Raw genomic sequence first — 21,884 nt, forward strand, 5'->3', positions numbered from 1 at the left:
CCACCGTGACCAGTTCCCCGGATGGGGAGGGGGAGAAGAGCGGCAGTGTCGGGAGTACACACCCCCGGCCTGCGAGGGGCGATGGGGGTATGTGATGATTGGAGCAGGGCCAAGAGCCTTGGGAATGGAGTGAGGCCGGTAGAGTTAGTTGGAAATGAGCGACACCTGCTACACTCACCAGTCTCGAGTCCCACGGACGAGATCGTAAGGATACAAAAGAGGAGCTACGACAGTGAAGGATGACCAGGCTTGGATTTTCTTTTGTGTTTTGGTTTAGTTTTGTGCGCAGCAGTTGGCCATTTTGTGTTTATTTTATTGTTAAAGTTTATTTGAAATGTCCGCCAGTTCCGCCTCCTTCTTCCCGTGACTACTAAGGTTTTTTATATTGGTACACAATAGCGCTTGAACAATTTTGCACTTAAAAATGATGAAAACTTACTTCTGCTAATGTGCAGCTTGTTACAAAACCGAGTTCTGATTGGCCAATCACGTTATTCGTGACTTATCTCAAGAAGATCATTTTAACATTTAATTTCCATCATAATTGTTTTACATAATACAATTTATTAAATCAAGGGAATGGTGATGGGGGAAGGTTGTTTTACTGATGGGATGCTTTTGCCATTTATTTCAACCAGGGGATGCCATCCACTCACATCCCCCTCAATTCGAGCCCTGCAGGCGATAACAGCTCTAGATCTCACCCAGCCTCGGTTTTTCAGCCAGTGACCAGTGCATTTCTGTTGGACTCTGGGATCCTCCAGGACTCCATCCCTAAACACTTGTGCGAGTAGCTCAGAGAAGACAGACAGCCAAGGTCATTCTATGGATTCAGGTAACCCAATAATTCTTAATATTATACCAACTACGAGACCAAGGTCAATAGAGTTTAGCAAGCACAGGTAGTTTCTAAGGTGAGCATGCACTCATCCCTGCAAACAGTGACTTTAAAATCTGCAGAGAAAGCAGCCCGGTGATCCTCCAGAAGGATAACGATAGCTGCCATGCTAACATCTTTGCTGTCATCTCCGGAAAGATGCCACAATTTTCTGTTTCTTTTTTGCCTTGTTTTGCTGATTTAGCTTTCATAATTCGATATTGATATGTGCAGTGCAAATATTTGGCAGTGAAAAGGAAATAAGTTGTGGGATTTTAAGGAAGATATAGATTAAAAAAAGTTGCAAAGAGCGAGACTCAACGCCTGTCTACACCATTTTACCAAACCAGAAGTCTCAGGTTTAGTTATTTTTAGTACAAAGAAGTTAAATTAAAACAGAACTAAGGAATGTTTGACTTGTCAGCTAGGTTAGAATAATAGTTTTAATTTGATTAGTTTTAATATATATATATCTGTTTCCAAGAAGAGCTTTTTTAATCAGGCAAAACACTGATGATTAAGCATATTTTACCTGAAAAATCGCTCCTGGTTTCCTGGTTCGATCATGTTTTTTTTTAACATCATCATCATTTTGAGGAAGAACGGCACACATTCAAAATTCTGTCCTGAAGAATCCCTCTGTCCTGTATCTGATGATTCATCCTGAGAAACACTGGACATTCATGACTATCAGCTGCATAAAAACAAGAAGAACAATAGTAAATTAACAGGGAAATAATTTTAATGTCACACACACACAGACACACGGTTGACACTTTGGGCAATAAAGCAGGAAAACACAGATCTGAATTAAGACCTAAACACAGAAGGGAGTTTTTCTGTCCAGGAAAAGCAAAGCTGGGAGGAGCAGAAGAGGAGAAATGATCGTGATATCAGTCGGTCCTGATAAAAGAAGAAACACAGTCGCTCCTGAATCACAGCATCTACAGGTAAGAAACTCTGAGATCATGATTACTGATAGTTTAACTTCACATTGATTATGATCTGACTGATTTAACGGTGTTCATATTTTATTATACCAGCTGATCACAGGTTAACTAGTGAATGTCTGGATTTTGCACATTTTGTCTGTTGCTATCTGAACTTTTTCTGTTTAATTATATACAGCTTCTTTGAGAACATTTAAGAGAAAATAAACACAAAAATAAATCAACTTAAAAATAAACTTCATATACATCGATTGATACAAAGATTTCCTCACAATTAATTTCCCAATAAAACAAGTGTATCTTATGTTAAAATTATTATGTAAAAAAAAAAAAAAAGTACAATTTAGTATTAAAAATTGTGTTTGCAGTAGTGTACTTACAGCAGCAGTGCAACACTCGATCTCACTGAGAGAGTTTGATTCTGGAGCTTTTAACAGCAGAAATGTGCCGCATAAAACAATAGACTGAAATAAATATTATAATTCTTAATGGTAAAAGACTAAATATCCTACGGTAAATACTTGTTAATTGGTTAAGAGTAAGTTAATATACAGTGACAAAATGTTGTAAATCTAATTTTTTGTCATTTTACAGTACTTTTCTTGTTAACTATATCACTTTATCTGTGTTTAAGGTGGTTGTCAGTGTTTGATAAAGGCAAAAACAGATTTTAGTACTTCAGCAGGTTGGTATATTAACATTATATGAGTTAATGAAATATTTACTTTGACTGTAAATTTAACTTAAATGATTTGTGTTTTTCTCTCAGAAATGGAGAGAATCACATGTATGTCTCTTCTGCTCACAGGTGAGTGAGTGCTTGACTAGTTCTAGTGTTGATAGTTAGTGTTAGTGCTGCTGACCGTGTTCAAGTGTGTTTGAATGAGTGTGTAATGTGTGTGTTGTTGAGGAGATTGAGTAAAATACTAAGATACTCCACTACTGTACTAGCACTTCTTGTCTTGAATGTGAATGTGTCTCTCCTCAGCTGTGGTCAGTTCTTCTGCACCGAGCTCCGCGTCAGTATCACTTTGTGAATCAGAACCTGAGCTGGACTGAAGCTCAGAGTTACTGCAGAGAGAAATACACAGATCTGGTCACTATCAGTGACATACAAGAACAGAATGACATTGAACAGGCCATAAAGAGAGTGAACAGCAATGCTGACCGTGTCTGGATTGGACTGAGGAGCACAGACTCATGGATATGGTCTCTGAGTGACCCTGCCTTCTACAGAGGAAATGAGTCTCAGTACAGGAACTGGGGATCAAAACAACCCAAATGGAGATGGAGACTGTATTTACATGGATTGTGTGAATGATCATAAAGGACAGTGGCATGATGTAGACTGTAGTAAAGAAATGTATTTCATCTGCTATAATGGTGAGTTCAGCTGTATGTTTCATATCTAATGAACTCTGAACTATTACTGAACCAAACTCACACTATCATCTTCTGTAGAGCTGCTTATAACTGAATCAAATTAGTTTCTGACAGTTTTTTTATTACTGCGATACTGCTTTAAAACAAACTGTATTTTGTATAATGTGCTACAAACTCTCAGAGAAATGTGCTAAAATACAATATTAAGTATTTCACAGTAATAATAAAACACATTTTAATTTCGACTAATTACATTTGTGGATTTGTCTCTTTGTTCTTAATAAATTAAAACAGAAAGTTTTTTCTTTATGTTTAAATTCTCAAATGATTTCTGTTTTAAAGGCAGCAGTAAAGGATTCATCATTGTACAGGAGCAAAAGAGCTGGACTGAAGCTCAGAAATACTGCAGAGAGAATCACACAGATCTGGCCAGCGTGAGGAATCAGACTGAGAATGAACAGATTCAGAAGATCATAGACCAAAACATAACTTCATGTAATAAAGATACTCAAGTCTGGATCGGTCTGCACAGACTCTGGGTTTGGTCAGATAACAGCAGCTCCACATTCACACACTGGAAATCTAATAGACCCGCATCCAGAGACACTAATCAAGATGACTGTGCATTGATTGATTGCCAAGGAATATGGACAGATGAGGAGTGTTCAGAAAAGCATCCCTTTGTGTGTTATGATGGTGAGTGATCAATCCTCTGAGCTGCTGTACGTCTACATGTCAAACTACAGAAACTCTCTCATTATTACAGAAGAAGTTCAACGAACACACTATAACTTCACGTGTGTTTCTGACAGAGTTATTATCAGGGGTGGTAAAAGTACTCAAAGTTATACTCACTAAAAGTAGATGTATCTAAATAAAAAATGACTCCAGTAAAAGTAGAAAGTCCTCCATTCAAACATCACTTGAGTAAAAGTACAAAAGTATCCGATTTAAAACATACTTAAGTACCGGAAGTAAAAAGTAAATATTCAAATTAACTGTAAATATCAATAATTAAGCAGATCAGTTGTTTTGGGAGTGATATGCAATGTTTTAATAGAACAAATGATGAGATTAGATACTGCAATTAAGAATTTGTTAGATTTACAATCAAAAGAGACATTGAAGAACCTTATCGCAGTATAGGGATTGAACTTTCAATAGACATGTTCCATAACATTATAGCTGCATCAAACAGAAGATGTGCAAGATACAAGGTAAGACTGTTTCAGAATATCAAAGAGGAAGAACCACCTCTTTAAAGAGTTAGTTCTCCCAAAAATGTAAATTATGTCAGTAATCGCTCACCCTCATGTTGTTCCAACCCTGTAAGACCTTCGTTCATCTTCGGAACACAAATTAAGATATATTTGATTAAATCTGAGAGCTGGATCACTCCTCCATAGGCTTCTACGGGAATGAAACTTGCTGGCCCAGAAAAGTTATTAAGAGATCGTTAATATAGTCCAAGTGACTAAAGTGGCTCAATCTTACTTTTATCAAGCGACGAGAATACTTTTTGTGCGCAAAACCCCCCCAAAATAACAACTTTATTCCACTATTCATTTCCTTCTCTATGGGCCTAGAGTTTTTTCATGTAGTGTAATAGCGCTGCACGTCTGTGTTGCACATCACCATGTAGGATCACTACTGGCCGATGCTGGTCATGTGTGTGATGCATGTCTAGTCAGCTTTTCCAAGTCTACCTCCAACTGGATCATCCTTGACGAGCTTACTAGCTTGATTCTCTCCAGCATCAGCTTATGGTTTAATCACACACAACCCAAAGTCTGCCACCGTTAGCATCAATATACGTTAGCTAACTTGACTAATGTTAGCTAGCTGTTTACAAGGCACGTTTCAATATGAAATCACTTGGCTAACAATAGTAACACAATTAATGTCAAGTCGCCTCAATATGATTTCTCTGATTCAAGGGTGCCATTGAGAAGTTACAACTGACTGGAATTTTACACAGTGATGTCACAGACACAACTAATCGATAATTAATTTTTTCTTGATTATTTTCATTATCGATTAGTTGTTGCAGCCCTAAAAAAATTCAGAACCCTGCTTCTAATTACAGGAGCGTATTTACTGATGAGATGCTCATGAAAATCGCATTAGATTTTTTGTACAGGCCTACTGAAATTTCATTCACCCGTGGCAGGCAAAGAAGACATTTCAGTTGATAAGAATCTCCCTTGACTTCAGTGAATTCGAACATATCCTTGAGATATGGCCATGGGTGATCCCTGTCGGGAATCTCTGGATCACTGCGGGCAGCAAGAGCTGCACTATCACTTGGAACTAACTGCTGCATGAGCGTATGTTGGCAAAGAACTCGCGAAGTCGCGCATTCTTTTTTTCAAAAGAAAACCACGTTTTTCATTGGTTTGTAAAATCAGTGTAATAAATACTTGTGGGCATGGGGAAATGTATCGGAGTAAAAAGTAAACTTTGTCTTTAATATAGTAGTGGAGTAAGAGTGAAAGTAGATGCAAATAAAACATACTCAAGTAAAGTACAGATCCCCCAAAAAAATACTTAAGTAAAGTAACAAAGTATTTTTACTTCGTTACTTACCACCACTGGTTATTATAGATTTTATATTATAGATAATGTGATTTTGCTCATCACTTTCTCCCCTTCATGTTGTTCCAAACCTTGAAGACTTCAGTAAATCTTCAAAATACAAATTAAGAGATTTTTTAAAGAAACCTGAGAGATTTAAAAATCCAGGTAACCAAAACTTACAAGATCCAAACCAGTGGTGTCAAAAGTACTGGCATTCATTACTAAAGTAGAAGTATAGATACTAGGGTTTAAAAAGACTTTTGTAGAAGTTGAAGTATCAACTCAAGCTTTTTACTCAAGAAAAATGTAAAAGTACTGGTTTAAAAAACTACTTAAAGTATTAAAGTAAAAGTAATGTAAGGGGAAAAATAGGCCCCCACAGGGGCCTATTGTGCACTACCCCACCTCCTCAAAAAAATCATTTTTCTAAAGGCCATAATGACTATGATGTTATATTAAAATGTTCATGTTGAAAAATTTGGGATGCACTAGGTTACCTGTTTCAGCCGAATATATGCCCATTGAAAATGAACGCAACAACAATTACTCTTTTATGGTTGGAAATATCAGTTTGCCATCAATTTTAATAATAATCTAGTGCGATTTTGAATGCAGAAGCAGTCTGTCAACGGCAAAATGAATGTTTGGAATTGTAAACTGATATTTTCTACTGACACACTACTGCAAAATATAAAAATAGCCGAACACCATTCTTTTAAGTGAAAATACTAACGTGCCTAAGACTTTTGCACAGTAGCTAGTGTATGTATAAAGTACGTATGATTAAATTAAGTATATTTAAATAAGTGTAATTAAATTATGTGTTCGTTCATATGTGTTAAGGGCTAGATTTTCACTGGAGGAAACAGCTGTGGTGTGATGAGTGGTGAACAGAGTGAAAACTTTACAGTAGATGAGAAAGCGACTGCTTCTTCGTGACCTTTGTAAACTGTATTTATGACATAGAACTGCACAGATACAGATATTCTAATAATCTATTGATAAACACACACCTTGTGTCCTCTGTCTCTGTTTGAGCTCACGCTGCTCCGCTGCGGTCTGCGGATTGAAGAGCGCGCTGAAAGACGGGAGGAGACCGGTCTGACGCCGGTTTCATTTGAAATTTAAGGGGACTGACTCTGAGGCGATTGGATACCAGTTCCATAGCCAAGCCTACTTTTAAGGAATATATTTTTTGATACACGAACCCAAAACTGTCTATGTCCTTGCTGGAGTGTGATGTGATTTGTGTCATGTGCAGGTGCGATGGATCGCGTACAAACCAATAGGGTGTCGGAATGGTATATGTTTATAATTCTCATCCAACCACAATCAAATTCACTCCATCCGGATGGCGCGATTTATCTGGATAGGTTTTTTTTTTTTTTTTTTTTTTGAATGATGACAAGCCAGAATGAAATAGCAGTAACGAAGCTATTTTTTAAATGTAAGGAGTAGAAAGTACAGATACTTGCGTGAAAACGTAAGGAGTAGAAGTAAAAAGTCGGCTGAAAAATAATTATTCAAGTAAAGTATAGATACCCCAAATTTCTACTTAAGTACAGTAACAATGTATTTGTACTTCGTTACTTGACACCTCTGATCCAAACACATTATAAGGAGAATCCATGTGAATCAAGAGTTTTAAGTTGAATAATGACATTATTGAATCAGACAGTAGAGCTGTGAATACCTGATTTTAACTTGTTTGTGATTGATTAACTTGACACAGTTATTGAACCAAACTGAATCAACACTGAACTGGGCTGGGTTTCCCAATAATGTTTGATCTTAGCGCTTAAGAAAGTTTTCTACGAGTCATTTTACGATCGTTCATTATTGTTTCACATGCATTTCCCAAAAATGCACTTAACACATTTGCATGTAGCTGTGCTTTTAGTGCTACTTAGGAGTCGCTGTCCGTTTGTCAAGTGCTGAAATGTCACCTTATAGAATGGCTCGTAATTGTAGTACACAATCGTTTATTGATGTTAACCTAATGCTGCGTTCCAGACAGACAACTTGGATACAACTATAATACAATACAATATTGTGGCAGGGGGGGCGTGGTTTAGCGAAGTCTGCAGCGGGAGAGAGAATCAGGAGACGAGCGGTAAGTGAGTGGTTTGGGCAAAAATTATCATCACCTGTTTCTCGTTCTAGTAATTGGCGTGGAGAGAGTATAAAACGCCGGGAGAAACGGATGCAAGCGAGAGAGAGACGGACTGCTGACCCGAACCGGAAGGAGTGAACCGGAAGTTTGACGGAGCGTGTCAGAATAAGAGTCACCGTTTGGGTGTTTGTGATTTTCTTTGTTCTTTGTTTAGTTTTGGTTAAATAAATACGTCAGCAGTCCAGCCGACCCCTTTGTCCTCTTCCTTGCCACACGAACTTACTACACTGGTGCCGAAACCCGGGAAGGAAGAAGGACCGCCGCCGCCATGCAAAGCCCGTCCTCCACGCCGCTTGCGGATATCATCGCTTCCCTCGCGGTCCTGCACCAAGAACAACATCAGGCCCTGCTGGACCTGAGGACCGATCAGGAGAGACGATTCCAGGCCATCATTCAGGCCCAGCAGGAGGACCGCGAGAGGTTCCGGAGCTGGATGGATCGGGAGGTTCGCGCCGAGGCCGCCGGGCCGCCCGCCGCCCCCATGCACCTGCCGCTTCACAAGATGGGGGCCCAGGACGATCCGGAGGCCTTCCTGGAGCTCTTCGAAAAGTCGGCGGAGGCCTGCGGGTGGCCCCGCGAGCAGTGGCCAGTACGCCTAATACCCCTGCTCTCCGGTGAGGCCCAGGTGGCCGCGCAACAACTTCCGGTGGCATGTTTTAGACACTAAAACATGCGTTTCAACAGGTCCGCGCCATCGATGGCCAGTCTCTCCAACCTGCCCTCCCGCTCTCCTATCCGTATTTTGCCATTTTAAAAGACCGGTTGTATAGAGTGACCCAAGACGCTCGGACAAAATTGAATACAACCCAATTGTTAATTCCAAAGAGCCGCCGGGAAATGCTTTTCCAGGCGGCTCATTCTAATCCTATGGCGGGCCATTTGGGACAGGCCGCAACACTAAATCGCCTCATGGCCCGCTTCTTTTGGCCGGGCATTCATGACAACGTGCGCAGGTGGTGCGCGTCTTGTCCGGAATGTCAATTGGTAAACCCACCGGCCGCCCCAAAAGCGCCTTTGCGCCCTCTTCCCTTAATGCAGGTCCCCTTCGAGAGAATTGGCATGGACCTCATCGGGCCATTAGAGCGATCGGCACGAGGATATCGCTTTGCATTAGTCATAGTTGATTATGCAACACGATATCCTGAAGCGGTGGCCCTCCGCAACATTTCCGCTAAAAGTGTTGCGGATGCCCTGTTTCGTCTTATCTCCCGGGTGGGGGTTCCAAAAGAAATCCTCACCGATCAGGGCACGGCGTTTATGTCACGTACGCTACGCGAACTGTACGGATTGTTGGGCATTAAATCGATTCGAACTAGCGTCTATCACCCACAAACCGACGGCCTGGTCGAACGATTTAATCGCACACTTAAATCCATGATTCGTAAGTTCGTTCACGAAGACGCCAAAAATTGGGATAGGTGGCTAGAGCCCTTGTTATTTGCTGTGCGAGAGGTCCCACAAGCCTCCACGGGGTTTTCCCCCTTCGAGCTTCTCTATGGACGCCAGCCCCGGGGGGTGCTCGACGTACTGAGAGAAACTTGGGAGGAGGGACCGTCTCAGGGCAAAAACGAAATTCAGTATGTGCTGGACTTGAGAACAAAACTCCACACATTGGGGCGGCTATCCATGGAGAATTTGTTACAAGCCCAGGACCGCCAGAGCCAGCTGTATAACAGGGGAACTAGGTTACGCAAATTTGCACCGGGAGAGAAAGTACTTGTATTACTCCCAACGTCGAGCTCCAAATTAATGGCTAAGTGGCAGGGACCGTTTGAGGTCGCACGACAGGTCGGAGATCTCGATTATGAGGTAATACGGTCCGATAGGAACGGGTCCAGTCAGATATACCACCTCAACCTCCTTAAAAAATGGAATGAAGCGGAATCAGTGATGTTGGCAACGGTGATTGGCGGAGAGGATGATCTCGGGCCAGAGGCGAATATCAAACCCCAATCCCTCGCCCTGGCTCCAGGTGGAGACCACCTCTCGCCGTCCCAACTCACTGATGTAACGAAATTGCAGGCAGAGTTTGCCGACGTCTTCTCGCCCCTACCGGGCCGTACTAACCTAATTCAGCACCATATCGAGACCGAGCCGGGCGTGGTAGTTCGCAGCCGGCCGTATCGTTTACCTGAGCACAAGAAACAAGTAGTTCAGGCTGAATTGGGCGCTATGCTTGACATGGGGGTAATAGAAGAATCTAATAGTAACTGGGCGAGCCCGATAGTTTTAGTTCCGAAAACGGACGGCTCAGTCCGATTCTGTGTAGATTACCGCAAGGTGAATGCTGTGTCGAAATTCGACGCGTATCCAATGCCGCGGGTTGACGAGTTGCTTGATCGGCTAGGCACGGCTCGCTTTTATTCGACATTGGACTTAACAAAGGGCTATTGGCAGATCCTCTTGTCTCCATTGTCCAGAGAAAAGACAGCTTTCACAACGCCGTTCGGATTACACCAATTTGTTACCCTTCCGTTTGGCTTGTTCGGGGCCCCAGCTACCTTCCAGCGCCTCATGGATCGGATTCTACGGCCCCATGCTGCATATGCTGCTGCCTACCTAGATGATATTATTATATTTAGTAATGACTGGCAGCGGCATATGCAGCATCTGAGGGCTGTCCTGAGGTCGCTGAGGGGAGCGGGGCTCACGGCCAACCCAAAGAAGTGTGCGATTGGGCGTGTGGAAGTAAGGTATCTGGGCTTCCACTTGGGGCATGGGCAGGTGCGTCCCCAAATTGATAAGACTGCCGCTATTGCGACCTGCCCACGACCCAAGACCAAAAAGGAGGTAAGACAGTTCTTGGGGCTGGCGAGATATTATAGACGGTTTATTCCTAATTATTCGGACCTCACCAGCCCTTTGACTGACCTTACTAAAAAGGAGGTACCAGATACGGTCCAGTGGACGGAGCCGTGTCAGCAGGCCTTTACTCAGGTCAATCAATCAATCAATCAATCACCTTTATTTATATAGTGCTTTAAACAAAATACATTGCGCCAAAGCACTGAACAACATTCATTTGGAAAACAGTGTCTCAATAATGCAAAATGATAGTTAAAGGCAGTTCATCATTGAATTCATTGATGTCATCTCTGTTCAGTTGAAATAGTGTCTGTTTTAATTTGCAATCAAGTCAACGATATCGCTGTAGATGAAGTGACCCCAACTAAGCAAGCCAGAGGCGACAGCGGCAAGGAACCGAAACTCCATCGGTGACAGAATGGAGAAAAAAACCTTGGGAGAAACCAGGCTCAGTTGGGGGGCCAGTTCTCCTCTGACCAGACGAAACCAGTAGTTCAATTCCAGGCTGCAGCAAAGTCAGATTGTGCAGAAGAATCATCTGTTTCCTGTGGTCTTGTCCTGGTGCTCCTCTGAGACAAGGTCTTTACAGGGGATCTGTATCTGGGGCTCTAGTTGTCCTGGTCTCCGCTGTCTTTCAGGGCAGTAGAGGTCCTTTCTAGGTGCTGATCCACCATCTGGTCTGGATACGTACTGGATCCGGGTGACTGCAGTGACCCTCTGATCTGGACACAGACTGGATCTGGTGGCTACAGTGACCTCGGAACAAGAGAGAAACAGACAAATATTAGCGTAGATGCCATTCTTCTAATGATGTAGAAAGTACGGTGTTATGTGAAGTGTTCCGGTTCCAGTTTACCTAATTAATGCAGCCTAAAAATCCTTTAACGGATTTGGATATTAAAAGCATATTAGTATGTTATGTGTATGCCAGGTTAAAGAGATGGGTCTTTAATCTAGATTTAAACTGCAAGAGTGTGTCTGCCTCCCGAACAATGTTAGGTAGGTTATTCCAGAGTTTAGGCGCCAAATAGGAAAAGGATCTGCCGCCCGCAGTTGATTTTGATATTCTAGGTATTATCAAATTGCCTGAGTTTTGAGAACGTAGCGGACGTAGAGGAGTATAATGTAAAAGGAGCTCATTCAAAATCAGGTCAAGGCTGCTCTGTGTGGCGGGCCGCTGTTACACTCTCCTGATTTTTCTCTCCCTTTTCTGTTGCAGACAGACGCATCGGACAGGGGGCTGGGGGCAGTCCTGTCCCAGGAGATAGAGGGGGAGGAACGGCCGGTGCTGTACATTAGCCGGAAGCTCTCGAAGAGAGAGGCTAAGTACAGCACCATCGAGAAAGAGTGCCTTGCCATCAGATGGGCCGTCCTCACCCTCCGCTATTATCTCCTGGGACGGGAGTTCACCCTCTGTTCGGACCACGCTCCGCTGCAGTGGCTCCACCGCATGAAGGATACCAACGCGCGGATCACTCGTTGGTATCTAGCTCTTCAGCCTTTTAAGTTCAAGGTGATCCACAGGCCGGGTGTTCAGATGGCGGTGGCCGACTTCCTCTCCAGAAATGGGGGGGGGGGCTGCAGGCCGGATGGATCCCCGGCCTGAGTCGGGCGGTGGGGGTATGTGGCAGGGGGGGCGTGGTTTAGCGAAGTCTGCAGCGGGAGAGAGAATCAGGAGACGAGCGGTAAGTGAGTGGTTTGGGCAAAAATTATCATCACCTGTTTCTCGTTCTAGTAATTGGCGTGGAGAGAGTATAAAACGCCGGGAGAAACGGATGCAAGCGAGAGAGAGACGGACTGCTGACCCGAACCGGAAGGAGTGAACCGGAAGTTTGACGGAGCGTGTCAGAATAAGAGTCACCGTTTGGGTGTTTGTGATTTTCTTTGTTCTTTGTTTAGTTTTGGTTAAATAAATACGTCAGCAGTCCAGCCGACCCCTTTGTCCTCTTCCTTGCCACACGAACTTACTACAAATATTATATTATATAATTTTATATTATAGTGTATAATATTATACTTTACATAATAATATATAAAGTACTTTATGTACAGTATAGAGAGAGAGAGAGAGAGAGAGAGAGACGTTATTTGTGGTTCCAATAAAAGTCGTTGACGTTTTTTTTTTTTTTTTTTTTATCTTTGAAGCATTTCCCATATTTGAAAAATAAAATAGGGCCCTTAGTGTTTGTGTCATGGAACGTTCTGCTACGCCCTCCTCTGGCGGCATCAGATCCCTCTCTCCTGAATATTAGGACTGCATTTCCCAGTGTCCCTCTCCCCAATCATCCCCGTCTAACCCTGCTTAATTATCTTGATTACCTTCTAGTATTTTCACCTGCACCTTGTGTTCTCCCCTTTATATTGACTGCTGTCCCCTTTGATATTTTGTGAAGTTTTGATTTACCCCTGGTCTTTATTGTTATTATCTTTGGTCCTTGTAACCCGATTGATGAGAATATCTGAGTTCTCTACGAACATCTGCTTAAGTTCCCTTTCATTGCCAGCCTGAGTTTATGTCAGCTGTTCTCTGCTTACTCACCTGTATTAATAAACTGCTGCAGATGGATCTAACTGACTCCGCCGTTTCATCACAGAAAACTTCACCAACTCAAGAGTTTCGTCACCTCGCCAATGAGGTTTCATCCCAGGCTGCGGTGCTCGCTTCACATCAGCGGCAGCTGGTAAAACTAACCTCGCTCACAGAGGAACTTGTCAGGTCTGTTCAGTCACTAACCCCTCAGATTGCAGCTGCTAATCAGGCCGCAGATCCCACCGCACCTGTCCCTCCGCTGCCAGTCGTGAGTACGATCTCAAACAATCCAAGATTATCCCTACCTGAAAAGTATGACGGTTCACCCTCCACTTGCAAGGGATTTTGTTGCAGTGCGAGCTCTATCTAAGCCAGCAGGCTCCAGAACATCGCACCGATGAGGGCCGCATCTTTCTCATCCGTACCCTGCTTACTGGAAAAGCGCTGGAGTGGGCAACGGCACTATGGTCAGGAGGTCCTATGATGCTTTTGTCACCCTATTCAGGGAACTGTTTGAGCACCCAGCTGGAGGAAAGGATCCAGGGGAACTGTTACTCGCCCTGCGGCAAGGGAATTCCACTGCAGCGGATTACACTCTCTCCTTTCGTACGCTCGCCGCTCAGACCGGCTGGGGGGAGGATCCTCTCAAACTACTGTATCAGAAGGGGTAGAATGCGGAGCTGCAGGGGGAACTTGCTTATTGTGATGATGGAAAGACTCTCAGTCAGATCATGGAACTTGCCATCCGGCTCGATCATCTCATCCGGGCTTGCCGCACTCCAGTCAGGACCAGCCTGAGTTTCAACCCGGTATGCACCTCCGAGCCCGAGCCCATGCAGATCGGATACAACCAGCTCTCCGAGGCGGAACGTGAGAGGAGAAGGCGCAATCGTTTATGCATGTACTGCGGTCAGGCTGGTCATTTCAGGGCTTCCTGCCCGGTGAAACCCACTTCTCGGAACCCCGTTGCGGTGAGTCCACGTTCACTCTCTTTCCAAGCTCTCATTGTGGAGATTTCGTTAATTATTAATGGGCAGGTTATAAAATCGAGGGCATTTATAGACTCGGGAGCTGCTGGAAATTTTATTGACGCAACCTTTGCAAAAACTCATCAAATCTCTCTCCGCTCTTGTGAACCCTCTGTGACAGTGACAGCTTTGGACGGGCGCCCCCTGGGGACAAGGGAGCGCCAGTACATCACACCACCTCTCACCCTCAGCATCGGCTCGCAACATAGGGAGACCATCCAGTTCTACACTATTCATTCGCCACTTCATCCTATGATTCTGGGGTTTCCTTGGCTGGAGAGGCACAACCCGCAAATTTCCTGGTCTGAGAGGAGGATTACCCAGTGGTCTTCGTCGTGTCTGAATAAATGCACGCTCTCCAGGGTCCTGAATTGAGTGCCAGCCCCTCCGTGGACGTTAATCTACAGGAAATCCCCGCTGTTTACCATGACCTTGCCCAAGCATTCAGCGAGCCAGTGTTAATTTCGTTGACTAAATATTTTCATCATTATTTTCGTCACGAATATATTTCTGTGGACGAAAACGAAACGAAAACTAAAAAAGAAGGCACTGATCGAGACTAAAATTATGACTAAATTGATTGACATTATCGTCAACGAATAAAGGACGAGACGAAAATAGACTGTGACGAAAATCAAATCAGCAGACGGGAGAGATGCGAGGAATGAACAAAAGAACCGGCAAAACAGAACCGGCAAAACGGAACAGGCGAGACTGCATGAGAGAAGAGAACCAATCCGAGCCTGACTTATTGAGACGTGAAGCGAAGGTTTTCAGTTTTTAAATGAGCTCCCGGGAAGTCGGCATTCGAAGAGGTGATGTCTAAAAGAGCGACAAAATGTCCACAGCTCACTTCACGTTTGACGACGAACAAAACAAAACAAAGTGTAAAGCACGCAGAGCGCTCATTCGTGACAAGAACACAACCAATTTGAAAAGACATTTACAGACGAGCCACCCGGACATTTTCTCAAATGTAATTTCACAACGATGTTCTTTTGTTTATTGAGCTAAGAAAAACTGGAAGACTGCAGTGCGTAGATGTTGTAGCATTAAATATTACGAACTGAAAAGTACTGTAAAATAGCCCCTTCTTCAAGTTAGATGAGAGCACAATACTAATACGTAATATCATGATAAATACATTTGATTAATACTAATGTTTAGTATATTTTATAATGTTCTACTTGTTGACAATATCACAAATATTTCTATATTAGTCATGTGAAACGTGAATGTTCACATCCTATCATTATACATACTAATCTAGCAATATTGTAGTATTTAAAACATACAATATTGCTAGACAAATGAATACCTTATAAAATATTGTTACTTTTTTATCCACCCAACTTATTAAATATTTACTTTAAATGTATGCACTTATTGTTCAGCTCAGCTATAAGCTTTAAGGTCCTGGACCTAACTTTATTTTTCTTTTATTGATGGTCAATTGGCAGCTAGTTATTGTTTACATTATCATGACAGTGTTTGTTGCTGCAAAAAAGCTTTTGAATTGAAATAAAGACACAGTTGTGTTGAAATAATGTTGAATTTGTGTTTTATATATTTTGGTTAAGTTTGTTTCCTATACCAGCTGTAAAAAATTGTCTAGTAAATCTGTTATTGATTTTAGTCTTATTTTAGTCGACTAAAATACCAAGCAATTTTAGTCGACTAAAATAAGACTAAAATTAAAAAAAATCAGATGACTAAAACTTGACTAAAACTAAAAAGAATTATAGTCAAAAGACTAAGACTAAAACTAAATTAAAATTTCGTGTCAAAATTAACACTGCAGCGAGCGTGAAGCCGCACACTTACCTCCCCATCGTGCTGTTGACTGTGCTATTGAGCTCCTGCCGGGTACCATGCCACCACGTGGTCGTGTATACCCCCTATCTCAGCCAGAGACCGAGGCCATGAATTTGTATATAGAGGAACAGCTTGCCAAAGGCTTCATTACCCCCTCAACATCTCCTGCTTCTGCCGGTTTCTTTTTTGTCAAGAAGAAGGATGGGGGTCTCCGACCGTGCATAGACTAGCGGGGTCTCAATGAGATAACTGTCAAATACCGGTATCCTCTGCCTGTGGTCCCAGCTGCTCTTGAAATGCTCTGCACGGCCCGATATTTCACAAAGCTCGACCTACGAAATGCTTACAACCTTATTCGTATTCGGGAGGGTGATGAGTGGAAGACGGCGTTTTCTACAACCACCGGCCATTATCAATATCGGGTCATGCCGTTCTGCCTTTCCAACAGTCCTTCAGTTTTTCAAGCGTTTGTCAAAGAGATCTTCAGAGACCTGCTCAATCGGAGTGTAATTGTACATATTGACGACATCCTGATTTATTCAGACAACCTTGAAACGCACGTTCAGGATGTGCGAACTGTTCTCAAACGCCTCATCGAGCACCAGTTGTATGCCAACATACAGAAATGCGAATTTCATCAGAAGCGGATCTCGTTCTCGGGTTACATCATCGGCGCAGACGGAGTTGTGATGGATGACAAAAAGGTACAAGCGGTGGTTAACTGGCCTCGTCCGACGTCAGTAAAAGTGCTACAGCGCTTCTTGGGCTTCGCAAACTTTTACCGCCGATTCATTCGAAATTTCAGCATGATTGTGGCTCCTCTCACTTCTTTACTCCAAGGAGGAGGAGGACGTTTCCGCTGGTCATCGGAATGCACTGCGGCATTTGAGAGTTTAAAGAAGAGATTCACCACATCACCAATTCTCCATCACCCAGATCCTGAGAGAGAGTTTATTGTGGAAGTGGATGCTTCTAACACGGGCGTGGGTGCCATTCTGTCACAACGTCATGGTAGTCCAGCAAAAATGTACCCCTGCGCATTTTATTCCCGTAAACTCAATGCAGCAGAGCGCAACTATGATGTGGGCGATCGAGAACTTCTGGCGATGAAGGCTGCCTTTGAAGAGTGGAGGCACTGGCTGGAGGGGGCGTGTCATCCTTTCACTATGCTTACGGACCACAGAAATCTGGAGTATCTCAAATCCGCCAAATGTCTGAATGCTCGCCAGGTGCGCTGGTCTCTCTTCTTCTCCCGATTTAATTTCAGAGTCACTTTCAGACCAGGTTCTAAGAACGGCAAGGCGGATGCTCTCTCACGCCAGTTCGACAGTAAGGACGAGTGTTCTGAACCAGTTCCCATTCTGCCCTCATCTCTCATTGTCGCACCAGTACAGTGTGATATAATCACGGAGGTTTCTACAGCTCAGCAAAAACAGCCCGTACCAGTGTCCGGGGGACCGCCTCTTTGTTCCTCCCGAGCTCCGCGACCGTGTCCTCCAATGGGTTCATTGCACTCCCAGCGCGGGGCATCCAGGTATCACGGCCACCACTCAGCTAGTCTCCAATCGCTTCTGGTGGCCTTCCCTTCGAGCTGACGTGATCAAGTTTGTTCATCAGTGTTCCACCTGTAACATGGTCAAGTCTTCTCACCTGAAACCAGCTGGTCTCTTACAGCCTCTGCCGGTACCGCAACGCCCTTGGTCCCATATCGCTGTGGATTTTGTCACGGACCTTCCTCAGTCCCAGGGTTTCAACACCATCTTCTCTGTAATAAACCGGTTTTCAAAATCATGCCGTTTCATCCCTTTGTCTGGTCTTCCCACAGCCTTACAGACCGCCGAGGCCCTCCTCAATTATGTGTTTCGGCTTTTTGGCCTTCCTGAGGACATTGTAACTGACCAAGGCCCTCAGTTTACTTCTCGTGTATGGAGGGAACTTTGCTCAAAGCTCAATATTAATTTAAGCCTCACCTCGGGCTACCATCCTCAGGCCAACGGGCAGGTTGAGAGGTTGAATCAGGACCTAACTTGTTTCCTACGGACCTATTGCCATCAAAATCAGCAGGAGTGGAGTCGTTTCCTTGTATGGGCTGAATACGCGCAGAATTCTTTAGTTAGGCACGCCTCTGGACTGACACCGTTTCAGTGTGTCCTGGGATTTCAGCCTCCGCTCTTCCCGTGGGCGGGCGAGCCCTCCGATCTCCCGGCAGTAGATTCCTGGCTTCGGCGCAGCGAGGCCACTTGGGATGCTGCTCATGTGCATTTACAGCGGGCCATTCGCAAATATCAGCACTACGCGGATCGGAGGCGACGCGGGGGTCCCCGGTACCATCCCGGCCAGTGGGTGTGGCTTTCAGCCCGAGATCTCCGTCTCAAACTACCCAGCAAGAAATTATCCCCTCGCTTCATTGGTCCTTTCAAGATTCTGCACCAGATCACCCCGGTCTCATTTAGGTTGGCTCTTCCCTCTCATTACAAAATCTCACCTACCTTTCATGTGTCTCTTCTCAGACCCGCAGTCACCCCCAGGAGAGAGGAGGGCCAAGAGGGGAACACACAGGTGCAGAATCCTCCCATTGAGGTTGGCGGTGCGGAGGCCTACCGGGTGCGAGCAGTACTGGACTCCAGACGAGGTGGTGGGGCTTTACAGTACCTTATTGACTGGGAGGGGTACGGTCCAGAGGAACGGTCCTGGGTCAGGTCGCAGGACATTCTGGACCCCCTCTCTACTTACCAGCTTTCATCATGACCATCCTGACCGACCTGCTCCCAGACCCCGAGGAAGACCCCACCGACGTTCTGGTCCTCGCTTCCAGAGCCGCTCGCAGGGGAGGGGCTATGTCATGGAACGTTCTGCTATGCCCTCCTCTGGCGGCATCAGATCGCTCTCTCCTGAATATTAGGACTGCATTTCCCAGTGTCCCTCTCCCCAATCATCCCCGTCTAACCCTGCTTAATTATCTTGATTACCTTCTAGTATTTTCACCTGCACCTTGTGTTCTCCCCTTTATATTAACTGCTGTCCCCTTTGATATTTTGTGAAGTTTTGATTTACCCCTGGTCTGTATTGTTATTATCTCTGGTCCTTGTAACCCGATTGATGAGATTATGTGAGTTCTCTACGAACGTCTGCTTAAGTTCCCTTTCATTGCCAGCCTGAGTTTATGTCAGCTGTTCTCTGCTTACTCACTTGTATTAATAAACTGCTGCAGATGGATCTAACTGACTCCGCCGTTTCATCACAGTTTGATTCATATGGATTTGGTTTTTGACGCCTTTATTACTTGGATCTGGATCTTCTAAATTCTGGACTTTCAATGGAGGAACAGAAACATCTCCGGCTTCATTAATGATATCTTCATGCTTTTCATCTCTATTTTGAAGATTAACCAAAGTCTTAACGGTCTGGAACCTCGTGAGAAAGACTTTTCATTTTTCATTTTTAGGTGAACTATCCCTTAAAATATATATGGTTCAAGTAAGATTTCTCATTGTCATTTAGTTTTTCTTGATGTACTAAAATAACTAAAACTAAAAACATAATAATAATAATAATAATAATAATAATAATAATAATAATAATAATACAGTATATATAAAATATACAAATTAATTTTAAAAAAAATCAAAATATTGATAAAAAAACTATATTAATATCTCAATAATACTAAAATATTACTGGCTCCTGTATTTCAAAGTTAAATGTTTTGTATCCTGATTTTCTTTCCAGAGAAGCTGGTTCTGGTCCGAGAGAATAAGACGTGGACTGAAGCTCTGAGACGCTGCAGAGATATGAACATGGACCTGGTGTTGGTGGATTCGGAGCAGATGCAGCAGCGGGTGATGAATGTGACCTCGAGTGCCTCCTCTGATCACGTGTGGCTGGGTCTGCGTCACTCCTGCACAATGGGGATCTGGTTCTGGGTCAACGGTCAGACCATGTGCTACGATCAGTGGGCTTCTGATTATGACAGCGGACTGGACGATTGTGATAAGACGGTGAGATCCGGAGCCATTCAGACCCATGATAATCACTGGATCAGCCTTCCGGAAACTGAAGAAATCAACTTCATCTGCACCAAGTACATGTGATCCAGATTACACAATCAGATTACTAATATTCATGCATATAAAATACGGTATAAATATAAAATGCCAAAAATACAATTCCTGGTTACTTTTAATTGATGACAAATTAACAAAATGAAACTAAATTGTTCAAGTAATCAGAAAGTACTCAGAATACATTACTTAAAATTTTTATTTGTGTAGTTTTCGTAAAGCAAATTGTAACCAGTAACAGATATAATGTAATATAATATAATATAATATAATATAATATAATATAATATACCCTCTGTGTGTCAGTCAAATAACAGATTATGAAGATTCATTCAAGCCATTTGGGCTCAATTCAAGTAGAATCAGTTCAGTTCCAGTTAATCAGTAAAGCAATTTTTCATAATATCTGTTCACAGAACATGTATATTTCATCGTTAGATTTGGGAAGTTTTCTGTTCTCAGACTCTTTTAATGTCTTTTCATGTCTATTTGAACTTCTGTCATGTTTTCATTTGTTTAAGGTCAGTTACTGTATATGATTCAGTTTCATGACTCATGAGGTGATGGGGACAAACATTTACTGTGGGTTTTGTTTTTTCAGTTTGCTTTATAATTGTGTTTTATTGCGTAATATTAAGTACTAAGCACTTACATTTACTTTTCTGGAACTGATATGTTCTGCAAACTGCATAAAAAAAAAGTCTTCTGTATTTTATCCTCTGTTTTAGCTAGTTTCCTGAAGAGTTCCTAAATGGACAATATATGGAAGATGCTTTTATGTATTTGTCATGTTTAGTTTTGTTTTCATGGACTTTTAGTTTGCATCTCATTGTTTCCTTGGTCGTCATGGTTTCTAAGTATGCGCTCATTTGTCACCATAGTTACTGATTATGTTGCTCACCTGTGTTTTATTTCTTTCTTTCATTACTGTGTATTTATACTCCTCACACTCTGCATTATTGACTCTTAACATTTTTGGCTCAATAACAAATTGTGTCTGATGTTGTTTTGTGTAAAATTATCTAAAATGAATACATGTAAGGATAAACGTATAAAATTAATTATATTATATAATGATAAATATTGATTGAGTGACTTAATGGAATCTTTGCATCATATTTGAACATCAGCAGAAGCATTTAAATGAAGGGATGAAGGTTAAAATGTGATTACAATAGTGCTTATTGATACTTATTTAACCCCTGTGGGTTGTTGGGGACGTTTTCATACACTAGGGGGTAAAGTTGAGTCTTATTTTGGCCACAACTTGAAATTTTTCTAAAACTCAAAGGTACACTGTGGGCAAATTCATTTCCCTTTCGGGATGTTCATGGATGAAAACATCCACTAAATTAAACTGCTGTAAAAATGTATCAGATAAATATTTCTTTCTTTTTTTTTTTTTTTTTGCATAAATCTATTAATCAACCTCAGTCCTGATCAAAACTACCAATTTTTAAAAATAAATTCCAAGATTTTAACTTTTTAATTAACAAGTTCATAAATTATGTCACTGATTTGGGAAGAAAAACACACAAAATTACATATTTTCAATATTAAAAGTGATTGTGGACTGGATATTTTTTTACCTTTTATCAGAGTCTTGGACATGTCAAAGATTATTAACAAGATTGGCTTTGATGCATTGTTAGTTTTTGTGCAGCATTAGATTTACATTTTTTCTC

The 21,884-nt window shown here is 42.6% G+C and overlaps 1 protein-coding gene and 1 long non-coding RNA gene across 2 annotated transcripts; both read left to right on the forward strand.

The window, feature by feature from the left end:
- Positions 1 to 2,459: 2,459 nt before the first annotated feature.
- On the forward strand, positions 2,460 to 2,835 carry LOC113079535 (uncharacterized). Its single transcript, XR_003281725.1, has 3 exons — positions 2,460 to 2,512; positions 2,597 to 2,635; positions 2,816 to 2,835. It is a non-coding gene; the product is annotated as an uncharacterized LOC113079535 (long non-coding RNA).
- A 280-nt stretch (positions 2,836 to 3,115) lies between these two features.
- Positions 3,116 to 20,365, forward strand: LOC113079537 (macrophage mannose receptor 1-like). The gene is made up of 3 exons (XM_026251770.1): positions 3,116 to 3,210; positions 3,553 to 3,906; positions 19,868 to 20,365. The coding sequence occupies exons 1-3, from the start codon at positions 3,132 to 3,134 to the stop codon at positions 20,227 to 20,229; spliced, it is 795 nt and encodes a 264-aa protein (XP_026107555.1). The 5' UTR covers positions 3,116 to 3,131; the 3' UTR covers positions 20,230 to 20,365.
- The last annotated feature ends 1,519 nt before the right edge of the window (positions 20,366 to 21,884 follow it).

This window comes from Carassius auratus, unplaced genomic scaffold (assembly GCF_003368295.1).
Source record: "Carassius auratus strain Wakin unplaced genomic scaffold, ASM336829v1 scaf_tig00028493, whole genome shotgun sequence".
NCBI lineage: Eukaryota > Metazoa > Chordata > Actinopteri > Cypriniformes > Cyprinidae > Carassius > Carassius auratus.

Bases quoted from the DNA above. Each gene is read 5' to 3' on its own strand.
- LOC113079537 (XM_026251770.1), top strand. From the start codon at position 3,132: ATGGATTGTGTGAATGATCATAAAGGACAGTGGCATGATGTAGACTGT. The intron at 3,211-3,552 runs GTGAGTTCAGCT...TCTGTTTTAAAG, and splicing joins GTATTTCATCTGCTATAATG to GCAGCAGTAAAGGATTCATC. The intron at 3,907-19,867 runs GTGAGTGATCAA...TTTTCTTTCCAG, and splicing joins TCCCTTTGTGTGTTATGATG to AGAAGCTGGTTCTGGTCCGA.